This window comes from Elephas maximus, chromosome 4 (genome assembly GCF_024166365.1).
Source record: "Elephas maximus indicus isolate mEleMax1 chromosome 4, mEleMax1 primary haplotype, whole genome shotgun sequence".
Lineage (NCBI taxonomy): Eukaryota > Metazoa > Chordata > Mammalia > Proboscidea > Elephantidae > Elephas > Elephas maximus.
In genome coordinates this window covers 50,747,298-50,761,413 of record NC_064822.1, presented here as the reverse complement: position 1 = coordinate 50,761,413, position 14,116 = coordinate 50,747,298, and the positions used below count along the sequence as shown (strand labels likewise).

General features: G+C 39.9%; 1 protein-coding gene across 1 annotated transcript in view; it reads right to left on the bottom strand.

Moving 5' to 3' along the window:
* Positions 1 to 14,116, bottom strand: part of ITIH5 (inter-alpha-trypsin inhibitor heavy chain 5) — a 118,728-nt gene that overhangs the window by 50,782 nt on the left and 53,830 nt on the right. The window contains exons 6-7 of the mRNA XM_049882014.1: positions 7,186 to 7,355; positions 6,357 to 6,473 (exon numbers count right to left, since the gene is read on the bottom strand). Coding sequence (XP_049737971.1) covers positions 6,357 to 6,473; positions 7,186 to 7,355 — 287 coding nt within the window. The remainder of the gene's footprint in view (positions 1 to 6,356; positions 6,474 to 7,185; positions 7,356 to 14,116) is intronic.

The following is a 14,116-nucleotide window of genomic DNA, read 5'->3' as shown; positions in this document are numbered from 1 at the left end:
TTTGAATCCTAACTCTTCTACTTAAAACTTTATATGTTTTAACACAGGTATGTCGCCTTCCTGCCTGTCACCTTCTCACTTATATAATAGGGATAATAGTGTCTACATCATTGGATTGCTTAAAGATTAAATAAGAAAACATACGCGAAACCCTTAGAATGCTTGGTATGTATTGATCACTCAATGGTGGCTACCGTGCCTTAAAAAATTCAGGCTACATTTAATGTTTATGTGCTGGTATGCCTTTTAGCACAAATGATTAGTATAAGTCAGGTATGAAGGCTGTGGTGTTTCAGTGATAGAATTCTCTCTTTCCATGCAGGAGACCCAGGTTCAATTCCCAGCCAACGTACCTCATGTGCAGCCGCCACCCATCAGTGGTTGTTCAGTGTAAGAATTCTCACCTTCCGTGCTGGAGGCCCAGGTCCGATCGCTGGCCAACGCACCTCATGCATAGGTGCCACCTGTCTAAGGGTGGAGGCTTGAGTGTCGCTATGATGCTGAACACGTTTCAGCAGAGCTTCCACGCTAACACAGACTAGGAGGAAAGCCCTGACAATCTGCTTCCTAAGAAATCAGTGAATGAAAACCCTATGGATCACAATAGTCCAATCAGGGAGACGGCGCAGAACTGGGCAGTGTTTCATTCCATTGTGCACAGGGTCACAATGAGTTGGGGGCCAAATCAATGGCAGCTAACAACAATGACATGTCAGGTACTATGCTAGGAGCTGGGAGTACAAACTACAAAGATCAATAACAAAAAGTCCCCAAACCTACGGAGCTTACAGACTCTTAGCCTATAAAGCTACATATAAAATATTCAGATTTTGAACATAAAATATCCCTTTGTGGATAGTGAAGAAGAAACTGACATCCTGGAGCACACAGTAAACCAGTGAATGAAGCACAAATGGCATTCAGATTCCAATCTTTCAATTCATCACTTCACACGAAACTTCATTTTAATCTGGCAATTACAGGTCAGAAATATTAAGCTTGGTCTTTACCCTCTAAAATTGTTGACTAAATTAAATGGAGGTAGCTTCCAAAAGCTACACTGGAAAACCTAGAATTGATATAGAATAGGATAGATTATGAGAAGAATTAAACCAAAACCAAAAACCAAACCCAGTGCCGTCGAGTCGATTCCGACTCATAGCAACCCTATAGGACAGAGTAGAACTGACCCATAGAGTTTCCAAGGAGCGCCTGGTGGATTTGAACCGCCAACCCTTTGGTTAGCAGCCATAGCACTTAACCACTACGCCACCAGGGTTTCCAGAAAAATGAGAAGCATCTGCTGAATGATACATTAGTCACTGCTGGGTTGTCAGAGAAGGTCCCTCGGCCAAGCTCCCTAGTAGGAGGACAAAAATAGTAGTAGACTTAATTTCACAAGGAAGAGAAAAAGAACAAAGCGTAGGCCTTGGTCAAGGGGAAATGTATTTAATCAACTATATATTATCCTAAATTTCCCCAAGGACATGCTCATTTGCTAGTGCCAATGCTTTAAGCATGTGACCAACCAGAAAAAAACTATAGCTCAGCTCTAAGAGCTCAGCTGCTAACTGAAAGATTGACGATTTGAACCCATCCAGCAGCTCCATGGGAGAAAAAACCTAGTGATCTGCACCCATAAAGACTGCAGCCTGGAAAACCCTATGGGGCAGTTCTAACCTGTCACACGGGGTCGCTATGAGACAAAATCGACTTGACGACACCTAACAACAACGTTCTAATCACTGTGTTTTATCCTTTTTGTTGCCTTTTTCTGCTCCCACTCTTACTGAGGAGTTTTACCAGCTCAAACTGGGAGGCAGAAATCTTGTGTGACCCAGCACCAGAGCTATGCCTCAAAACAATCGCACAGGAGAGAAAACAGAGCCAAGCCCTATGCCAGCAACCTGCAGGGTCCTGTCACTGTTCCTCAGCTGGATGAGTCCTGGTGCCATTCCTACTGTGATCAGGACAAGAACCAGAAAATGCCAGAGGCACACAGCTTCAGGTGCTCCCCGGACACAGGTGCCTCCCCTCCCTTACTGGCTATACGTTTCAAGGTTGAATGATCTTTACAACTCCTAATACATCAATTGTTTGAGTAATGATTAAACACCAACTATGTGCTCTACATTGTGATAAGCAGAGTGAAATATTTCAGGCTCATCAAAGATAAGGGGAGCCCAGAACATCCAGAGTAACAGTGAATGATTCTTTTTATTATTGTTGTGGCAAATATATATGTAACAAATCATTTACAGTTTCAACATCTGTCATGTGTACAATTCAATGACATCAGCTATGTTTATCATGTTTATCATTAGCATTACTCGTTTCCAAATTTTCCCGTCACCTTTAACAGAAGCTCAGTGTCCCCTAAGCAGTGAGTCCCCCTTTCTCCCCTCCCTTCCATCTGCCCCTGAATGATTCTTAATGGAATTTGAATGGACCTGTGGCAAATATCCAATGCTGCCAAGCCTGTTGACACAATATAAAAGCCCCATGCTTGGGGCAATTATCCTCTTCACCAGTGGACATGACATTTTATACAAGACTCTAGGCCTTTTACTTAGTGCTGTGGCCTTAAAGAAGCTGAGAGCTGCTAAAATAGCAGTTTTCAAATCCACTCAAGGCAGCAATGGGCTTTAGAAATGGCTCAGAGGCTTCTGACATGTGTTTGGCTGGTCTAGGGTGGTTCTCCTGGAAAGAGGCCATCCTGTAGCTTAGAAGCCAGCAGGGTGCATGCCAGACTTCCAGTGACCAGCATGCAAGGAATGGGATTTTAATATCCAGGAATGAAGGAAGAGGGGAAAATAACAAATGGTATGGTATCTGTCATTACATTGCTTTTGCTAAATGCAAGGAAATCCCTGCCTTCCAAAATACAACCTTCTCAACTGGGTCTTGAAATGTAAAACTATACTAACCTTGTATCCATTTGCTCTTCCATTAGTTGCACAACAGTGCTGCCTCACGACACTGCACCCTGTATGGAGGCACCACAGCATCACAGTTGGCCTCATGGGCTTTGCAGTCAGTCCTGGGTTTGTAGCCTGGCCCTACCATTTACTAGTGGAGATATCTATCTTTGAAAAGCCTCAGTTTCTCCACCAGTAAAATGGGAGTGGTAACCAAATTGTTATAAGGATTAAGTTTTGTTTTTTTTTTTAAATAATTCACCTAATACCCTTTGCGTAATACCTAGCATGTTGAAAATACCCAATACTACATTTTTAAGATGTGCCCAACTAATTTTTCTCCTTAAAGGTAAGTTTAGGAGGCCCTGATTTAGTTGACTGGTTTTCTCTGTACAATTTGGGGTATGATTTGTCTTTCTGGGTATTATTAGATAAGAGGATTATGGGTAGTTCTCTCATCAGAAGTGGAAGCGGACTCTTGTGGCCTGGAATGGAGGTTTGAGGTTAGCCCCTGAAGTGACTCGGGCACTTGAAGATGCAGGTCCTTCAAGATGCTGCAGCCTTTGGGTGACCAATGACCTTTGAGTGAAGATGCAGTAGAACTGACCATGCATTCTACCTTTCTGGTATTTCTTAATATTTACTGGGAAATAATTTAAATATAAAATTTTGTTGAATTCTCCAAATGCATACTACAGAAATTGCTTGTCATTATAAATAATTTACACAGTTTAAAGGTTGACAATATGAAGATAAAAATAGTATTTCTCTTAATATGCATTTCTTTAATTATAATTTCTATTAAAGGTAAAACCCCTGTCTTTCTCCTGCACAAAGTTTTCCAGCCTTTTGCTTTCTTTTATTACATTTTTATTTATAACAAAATTTTAAAATTTTTACATAGCTAAAGTTACTGATTTTTTCCTTGGAAGTTACTTTCACTGCAAACCAAAACATTCTCTGGAGGAATATTTCATTATCCCAGTCTCAAATTATTTCCACAAATTTTCAAACATAATATCCATCATGCAATCAAAGATAACCAGTCACACAAGAAGAAAAAACAATTGACAGTAAAAAAGCTCTCACATGAGCTCCAGAGATTGAAATTATCAGACACAGACTTTAAAACAACCATGTTTACTGTGTGTTCAACAAGATAAAAAACATGATCCAAAACTCCATAAAATAACTAAAAACTCTAAAAAGTGACATAGCAAATTCAAATAAAAAAAAAAAGAGGAATTCTAGAAATAAAAAATATAATTGAAATGGATGAGTTTAACAGCAGATTAGACATACCTGAAGAGAGAATTTGTGAACTGGAAGATAGGTCTGCAATAAAGCATGGAAAGGCAAATGATGGAATATATAGAAGAGAGTGCAGGAGACATAGAGGATATGAAAAAAAGATCTAATATTAGAATTCCAGAAGGAAAAGTGAACAGAAACAATTTCAAAGATAATGACAGAGAATTTTTCCATGAATCCACACATTCACGAAACCCTAGGAACCTTATGAAGAATAAACAAAAAGAAATCCACTTAGAACCATTATATTAAAACTACAGAAAACTAAAGGCAAAAAGAAAAATCTTAAAAGAAGTCAACAAAAAAAGAGTGAATACCTTCAGGGAAACAACAGTTAAAATATCAATGACTTTTTAACAGCAATGATGGTAACCAGAAAACAGTGGAAGGCATCATCAATGTACTGAAAGAAAATAACAACCAACCTAGAATTCCATACCCAGTAGAAATATTCTTAAAGAATGAAAGTGAAAAAGATCATTTTCACACAAATAAAAACTGAGAGCTCTTCACCAGCAGATGCATATTTAAAAAGATACTGAGTATTCTTTAGAAAAGTAAAGATGAAAGCTCAGCAACTCAGGAAGGTAGAAGAAAAGCAATAAAAATGGAGAAGTTAGCAGGCTAAATTCTGTACAAGAATGTGATGCTGAAGAACAAGAAGCTGGTTTACAGGGGAAGGATATCCCCCCCTCACCATTATCAGGTAGAAATTATACTTGGCTAACCTCTGAAAAATAATTAAACACTATCCTCATATCACATTTTGGGATAGATTTTTTTGCTATTTGGCGGGGGAGCGGGGGAAGAGGAAACCCAGACCCCAGGAAGAAAAGATTAGCAGGCTTTACTGTATGATTTTTAAAAATATAAATGCCAAAGAAACCATTTACAAAATAACAAATTAAGGAAAAATATTTGTAATAGCTTATTAGTTAGAATTAAGTTCATCTGTGGGGCTATGGGATGAGAACTAGGGATCGAAACAGTTGGGAAAAGGGGTACTTATGAGCTTTTAGATACTATATTTGACTTATTAAACCACATATTTGTATTATTAACTGATAAAATAGGAATTAGGTTAAAAAAGAAAAGCTGGAGATCTAAGTTTTGATGTACGTAAAGATATTAGTTGGTCCAGCAGCCAATAGTTCTGTTTTCCACTATGGTTTGTGAGTTGGAAATAACATAAAAAAAAAGTAAGATAAGAAATCGCCTTTTCCAGTGGTTTATAAGAAAAAAGTAAGTAGCTGTACAGTCTGCCCTCTGTATCTGTGGGTTCCACATCTACGGATTCATAGTAGTCCCCCCCTTACCTGTAGTTTCGCTTTCTGTGGTTTCAGCTACCTGCGTGGTCAACGGTGGTCCCGGGCTTGGCTGGAGCCACTGCCTCTGCCACATGCACCTATTCAGGATCCTGGCTCCCCACAGTCTTCAGACTTTCACCTCCTAGTCTTTCTTTTCCGGGGGTGCATTGGCTAGGCAGCTCTCCACAGGCAGGAGGGAGTAGGGCCTTGGCATGGAAGCAGGCACAGGGCAGGGCCCTGTTCTTGGGCCGAAGCATGGGACATGCAGGTGGAGTGGCCTCATTTTATACAAGGGACATGAGCATCCACGGATTTTAGTATCTGCACAGGATGGGGGGCGGGGTGTCCTGGAACCAATCCCCCGTGGATACCGAGAGACAACCTTATGTTCAGGATAATTTAATTTTTCCTCGATGTTCCTTTAATGTCCCTCACAGTCCTTAATCCTAAGGATAGACCAAAGGGACTGGTAATGATTCTATTCCATTGGTCCCACAGGGCATCAACACTGAACAGAATTATTCTGTCAACAATGATGCTGGTGAGTGGCCCTTTTTGTGTACTGCTGTCTTGCTTACATAATTCGCTCTGCTAGTCCCCTTTATTTAGAAGTGTTTCTATAGCATGCCCCTCTATCCTCTTAAAACTACTATGCTAAAATAAAATGATAGTTAATGTCAACGGTTTAAGTAAATCAATTCTGGAATGTTCCCTGTAAAACTAAATAATGACATTTGCATCAGCTGGACTTTATTCACAAAGATCACTGTTGCAGACAAAAATGGGAAGAGGAAGAACTGGGCAGCTGGTACTCACTTACCTGCCGGAGTTTGGTTCCCACCATGGACGCACTGCTGTCAAGCAAAAATACCACGTTCTTGGGCAAAGGAGGAAGGTCTTTAGGGGCAAAGTAGTGCACAAAATAGCCATTTAGAACCTGGTGGAGAAAAAGGAACATAAGAATGGTAGTACTCAGAAAAGGAGGAAAAGGAACTAAAATGAATAGTCCACGGAGCTTCTAAAAGTCACAGACACCATGAAACAGAACCAAGGGTTCAGAGTCTATGTCCAGAACAAAATGATCCATGGTCCTGATCCCTCCGGGGGAACTAATAGCTAATTTAACCTGTATAAGGATGGAAACGCCCCTTAAAATTTTATTGAATATGTCTACTAATTTCATTTTAATTACCCATCCCCTCTGACTCTTATCTCTTGAGAATCCTGCTTCCTACATTATCCGGTTTTTACCAAGAATCTTACAAGTTGAGACAAGGCTGTCTATATTCTGAGCACATATTATTATGTATTAATATTCCCACTGTGTCTCTGGAGCAATAAAACATAAAGGGGAATGAGCAACAGAGCAACCTCTTTTGAAAAGCAACTAAAATTCTAACTTCACCTAAAACACTGCAGGGGCAATTATTATAGATTTTGTTTGCTCTCCAGGTTATTGAAACAGGAAATAGGTACTGTTGGCCTCCAGCAAGGGAACACCATTAGTCTCTTTGGAGACATATTTTGTTAAAACAAATTTTCTAAGAGCCAGAAAGTTCTCTCTCTTTCAAGTAAGTTCCCGTATCTAGTTTTCATCTAACTAAAAGTACCAAGAAACCAACAGGAAACAGCAATGGTGAATCTATTACCTGGATGTCCCCAATGCTCTGTTCCCTATTGACATCATATCTAATGATGAAATCTCCCAAAATACCATTCTGAGCAATCTTGGCTTGTTGTATCACACTAGGTTTAAAAATGACTTTGGCAGAAGTTTCATTTTGGTGGATAACCGTAGAAGGAGGAGGCCCCGAATCATCTGCAAATAAGACACACACACAATTAATACATAAATATATAAATTTTTTCTAAAAAGAAATAAGGATTGCTTTTGCATGGGCACAGAGGGTTAAACTTAATTTTATTTCAGGTTTATATTTCATACGAACTTCCAAGACTCTATTAATAATACATCACAATGCAAGAGACATGTTATCATACATTTTACCTCTGCCTCCTTTTTAAACTTTTCTTGTAAAAACATGTAAAACACAGTAATTTTTAATGTTTTATCTATCCCTTCACCATTTCTTGCTAGAATATCTTAAAACAAATCCCAGGCATCATATTTCATCCATAAACACTTCAGTATATAACTGTAAGAACTTTTTGAAACATAACCACAAAATCATGACCACAAGTAAAAATATTAACACTCAATGCCTTCATACCTGCTAACATTCAGTCCGTATTTAAATTTCCCTGATTCTCCAAAAAAAATGTCTTGGTATAGTTGATTTGGTGAAATCAGGATCAATACGAGGTGCAGACATTACACTTAGTTTATATGTCCCTTAAATCCATTTTAATCTCTAACAGTGTCCCCTCCTCCCGACTCTTTTCTAACGCCCCATAGTATACATTGTGGAAACCTGGTCATTTATCCTGTGGTATTTCTCACATTCTACATTTTGTGATTGTTCCTCATGATGTCCTTTAACTTGCTCCTCTATTCCAGTGGTTTCCAACCTTGACTCACATTGTAACATCTGGTGGAGCTATACAAAAATACTGATGCCTTGGCCAAAACCAAACCCATTGCCATTGATTCCAACTCATAGTGACCCTACAGGACAGAGTAGAACTGCCCATTAGGGTTTCGAAGGCTGTAATCTTTATGAAAGCAGACTGCCATATCCTTCTCCCAGGGAATAACTGGTGGGTTCAAACTGCTGACCTTTGGGTTTGCAGCTAAGCACTTAACCACTGTGCCACCAGGGCTCCTCCAAGGCTGAGAAGCACTGCTCAGTCCCTTCTGTTTCCTTGTGTTCTGGTAGGTAGAGTTAAGAGGTCTGATTAGATTCAGGTTCAGTTCTTTTGGCACAAATGCTTCACAGGTGATGCCGGGTGCTTTCTACTCCGTCACATGAGAAGTCGTTTCCCGTTAGTCCTGGTAAGATTGATAGTGGGTTCAGGTGTTGCCAGCCTGACACCCCATTGTAGCGTTTCCCACCTATCTTTTACTTGATAGTTTAGCAATCGCTGATGATGCTGGTCTAGATCTATTATTTCATTAAGATTGCAAAATGGTGATTTCTAACCCTATCGTTCCAACCATCTGGAATTCTTCTATAAAGGAAACCCCTCCCTCATCAATTATTTGGTTGCCCTAACATACTGTTTATTCAGAAAGTTATGTCTCCTTTTAAAAAACATTCCCCAAAGCTTTCTGCAAGCACGGACCTTTGGATATAAATTAGAAAAGAAAGATAAACAAGTTCAATGTAGTTTATTAAAAAAAAAAAAAAATAGTGAGAAGACAGGCCACACAAAGAGCATCCCAGTTTTTGCTCCTAACCTTCACTTCTGGTTCGATCACAAAGAGAATGATTTAGCAGATTACCCACGTTTCTAATTCCAAACATCACAAAGTCTATGTATTCAGCAGCAGAAATCCAAATTTTTCAGATCAGCATGGACCATGAAGAATATGAAAATAAAAATAAGAACTCTTAATCACCAGCACACATGGAGGCTTTCAGCCAGATACTGAATCAAAGGCAGGCTTAAACATGCTGTAAAGCATCTGATTATCTTTTAGGTCCTCTGAAGCAGATACTGCACAGTAGGCTAACCAGCAATTTTCTATGGCCAAATAGCAGAAGAGAAAGGAAATGACCAGAATAATTTGTACTTGAAAATAAACTTCCTTCTCTGCAGGGTTTATTAGACACTAAAGTCAAAGGAAGTTTAAATGTTTTCTTCAGCAGAATAGATAATTATTTTTCAGAGACAATTTAGGTGTAACCCTAACAGGAACCACTGGGCAGAAGTGATTCTTCTATTTTTGCACTTATCAAGGGCAGGAATTTGGAAAGTAATCAGAGAGCTAGCAATAGGAAAGTTTATTCTTGTAGAAAGACAGTTGTAGAAAAGATAGCATGCTTCCAACAGATCAGCTCATTGGAAGAAGGAGTTGAGAACATTGAGAAGCACATTGACAAGTGTCACTCCCCAGTTCGCCAGCGCGGCTGAAAATACCTTAAAACCATTAGAGGGGAGGAAAAAAAAAAAGGCTGAAAATGGAAAGGTCCTTGAAATCAAAGGAAACCGCATGCTCTCTGGACTCAATCTCTCATTGATGATTATTGGTAAAGCACCAAGAATGAGAGGCAAGGTAAAACACCAGCTAAGAACTCAGGACCGTGAGTTAGAAGGACCTATATTCAAATATGGCCCTATCTCTTGTTAGCTGTGAGACCTTGGGCAAATTACTGAGTCTCGGCTATCTCATCTGTAAAATGGATTAACAGTAGTACCTAGCTCACACTATTGAAAAGATTAAGTGATGCAACGTAGTTAGCACTGTAGTGGTCCACGGTAAGCAACAGTATAACTGTATTATTATCAGTTGTGGTGCAATGGATTGCTTTTATATGGCCTTTGTAGCCGTGGTCTTATAACTCCTACCAAATGATTGGGTGGGACTATACAAATAAGACATTTGTCATCCACCAAGGGGATTGGACAGATTGATAATAATGCAAATAAGGTATATGAAACCCTAACAAAGAGATTGGTCAGTTTTTCTATTCCATAAGGCTTAAAATGAGCCATCCCAGAGATGGATTGGCGGGGGGGCCTCACTACCACCAAGAAGAGATAGGAGCAGAGTGTGTCCTTTGGACCCTGGGTCTGTGTCCCGAGAACCTCCTAGGCCCAGGAGACATAGAGAGAGAGCTGTAACACTGGAGATGGTGCAAGACAGTGAGAATTGGTGACAGAGAAATGGCTGCGGCAGAATCAGGAGACTGGCACAAGATGGCACAGTGGACTTCCCAGTCCATGGAGCAAGGTGGTTACAGTGGGTGTCCCAACCCATAGAGCAACAGGGCTGAACCGCCTTCGGGCACGAGGCTTCCTGATGGAGTGGAGCGCTTCAGGGCACTTACTGGTGGAGCTAAAGAAATTTGTTAACACTTGTCTGAGCAGGGCAAAGGCCGGGCCAAGGGGCCAATGAACTACGGGGCAGAGAGAAGCCTGCCTGCAGGTATGGCTGAGAAGCTGTCCTGATTAAGAACTGTATCGTGAGTTATTCCTGATCCTAAATTGTAACCTGTTACTTCCCTAATAAACGCCATAACTGTGAATATTGTCTGTGAGTTCTGTGTAGCCACTGCAATGAATTGTCAAACCCAGCAGAGAAGTAGACAGTACCACAGGAGAGACAATTATCATCAAAACTGGTAAAAAGATTGAAGGGTGGAGGTATGTCTGACCTCCATCCCATAGCTATCAGTTTTGATCTGTTGATCTTGATTCTCCCTTCCCCTTGTGAAGTATGAAGAGGTTTGACACTGCTGCCACACCATTTTTACATCAATATTAGCTAATATTATTGTCAATCTTAAATATATACAAAATAGAAGTGCTAGCGAATTCAGTGTAAAACTATAAAAACAAGTCAAATCTCGCATATTACATGGCAATGGAAAATAACGAAGTACTGCTACATACAAAAACATGGTTGAATCTCAGAGTCATGTGGAGTGAAAAATCGCAGATACAGAAGAGTGTATTCTCTAGGTTTCCATTTACATAAAGTTCAAATGCAAGTATAACTTATTCATGGCAACTGAAGCAGAATGGTGGTTACCTTTGGGGGTGGGTACTGACTGGGAAAGAGTATGAAGGACCCCTTGGAGGTGGTGAAAATAGTCTGTGTTTTGATCTGCTAGGGAGATGTATGGGTATATACATATGTATAAATTCATTAAGCTATTAACATAAGATCTATGCACTTTAATCTATGTACACTCCAATTTATTTTATCCTATTTTTTTAGTTTCAGATATGTTGGGAGTTTGATAGCAGAATAGGTTGAACAAGTACTTCCTAGCATGGAACACAATATTATTCTCCAAACAGACCCCTGACCATTATTTTCATTAGGTAAATTTTTGTTTGTGTAGGAATTTTATGGCGATTAGGTGTTTTTGGAGTAATTCAGCTTGAAGAATTAGAAGTAGGGAGAGAAGTTACTAGGAAGCACTGTTCAGTGCAGCATCAGTAAATTCTAAGAAAGACGTCTAGTGGTATAGGCAGCTTCCACAACTGATCTCACTGGAAGTGCTGAAGCAAAGCCTGCATGAGCCACCTGCATGGATATAGTAGAGAGCAGTGGTTTTCAAATCGTGTCCCTGGACTAGCAGCATCAGTATCACCTGATGTCATGGATTGACGATTGACTTTGTCCCCCCAAAATGTGTGTCAACTTGGCTAGGCCATGATTCCCAGTATTGTGTGGTTGTCCACTATTTTGTGATCTGATGTGATTATCCTATGTGTTGTAAATCCTAACCTCTATAATGATAATGAGGCAGGGATAGAGGCAGTAATGTCAATGAGGCAGGACTAAATCTATAGGATTAGGTTGTATTAGTCAATCCCTTTTGAGATATAAAAGAGAGAAGCAAGCAGAGAGGAGAGAGACCTCATGCCACCAAGAAAGAAGTGCTGGGAGTGGAGTGCATCCCTTGGACTCAGGGTTTCCTGCACTGAGAAACTCCTAGACCCAGAGGAAGATTGATGCCAAGACCTCCTCCCAGAACCGACAGAGAAAGAAAGCCTTTCCCTGGAGCTGGTGCCCTGAATTCAGACTTCTAGCCTCCTAGATTGTGAGAAAATAAACTGCTGTTTGTTAAAGTAATCCACTTGTGGTATTTCTGTTCTAACAGCACTAGACAACTAAGACTCCTGGGAACTTTCTAGAAATGCAAGTTCTCAGGTCCACTCACAAAACTGAATCAGAAACCCTGGTGGTAGGGCCCAGTGATCTGTATTTTAACAAGTCTTCCAGGTGATTCTAGTTCCTACACCTAGAAAAGAGGCACATGCCTTATATATAGAAAATAGTTAATAAAATTTGTTGTATGTAATTAGGCAGTACTAGATTGGCGCAGCGGTTAAGAGCTCGGCTGCTAACCAAAAGGTCAGAAGTTCAAATCAACCAGCTGGTCCTTGGAAACCATATGGGGCAGTTCTGCTCTGTCCTGTAGGGTTGCTATGAGTTGGAATTGACCTGACAGCAATGTTTTTTTGTTTGTTTTGCTTTCAGATTATCTCTAAGATTCTGAAACAATTAAATTAGACTCCCTTTCTACTGCCAGCATGTACCCACTTTTTCTTGCTTCAAATTTCTCAAGAAAATGCTCTTTACAACTACACTGAATTAATGCTATTCATGCCTGAATGAAAGCAGTGGGGATTATAAAGTATAATTTCTCCCTTCATAATTCACTTGACTAGACTCTTTGATATAGATCATGAGAAAGGACAGTGTATTATTATTTTGGTTTCCCATAGGCCTCTAGTTCATGATGAAAATTCATAAGATTCATCTAAATGGGCTTATTTTAGATGTCCAAAGAGTGGGTTGATTCCCACTTACCAAGAAGCCTAGTTTCTGATGCTGACTTCAACCCATTAAGTACCACATAGTAAATGTGACCCATTAAGTACCAGATAGCAAATTTGACCCACTGAATTTTCTACTACCTATTTAAAAAAGAAAAAAAAAAACGGAGAATCAGTCACTGGAGAAGGACATCATGCTTGGTAAAGTAGAGGGTCAGCAAAAAAGAGGAAGACCCTCAATGAAATGGACTGACACAGTGGCTGTAACAACGGGCTTAAGCATAACAGCAATTGTGAGAATGGCTCAGGAATGGGTGATATTTCGTTCTGTTGTACAAAGAATCCCTATGAGTTGGAGCCAACTCAATGGCACCTAACAACAACAATTTAAAAAAAAAAAAGTTTATTGGGGAAAAAAACAGAGTAATATCCATAGACGATAAGGTCATCTCTGTATTCTTAAAAAACTGTATTCTTAGAGGGGGTAAAAAACCACTGTAAATTTAAAGTAAAATCTGCCCCACAGTTACTAACCAGTCCCAAATCAAAATAATATTTAGCTTGTCCTTACTGTGAATTGAAACTCATATTGCTGACCACTACATAATATTTCATAAGCACAATGAGCTTTATTGGAAGGGCCCTCACCAGTCATGGAAATGTGTTCTAAGGAGAATGAAGAGTGCAAGGGAATAGTTGGGAGTAGACTAAAAAAGAATAAGAATCTGACCTACTTTCCTAATGACCTATTTTCCTAATATCTTCTTTCCTCTTGTCCACGTGGGGAGGATGGAAATGAACTGGCGATTGCTCCAAATTGGGGGAGGCTGAGTCTTCTAATGCCATCTTCCTGTTCTAATTCAGGCATTGGTGGTCTGATGCGAGATAACCTTCCTTCAGCTGCACACTGCCACGAGGTCCCTTGGTAAAATATCCACTCTTTCTCTCCCCACCAACTCTTCCCTGCTCCTCAGGTCACTGATGCCCATGGGGTCTCCCGTCTAAAGGCCCATATTTCTGAACAAAAAGGTATGTGTGGTCTTTAGAAATAATATAAGAGAAAATGAGAGGGAGCTCTTGAGTTTGCCATACCTGCCTCTAACAAGATGACTGACTCTATCTCTAAGCCTCACTTCCACATCTATTAAATTGGAATAATTATTC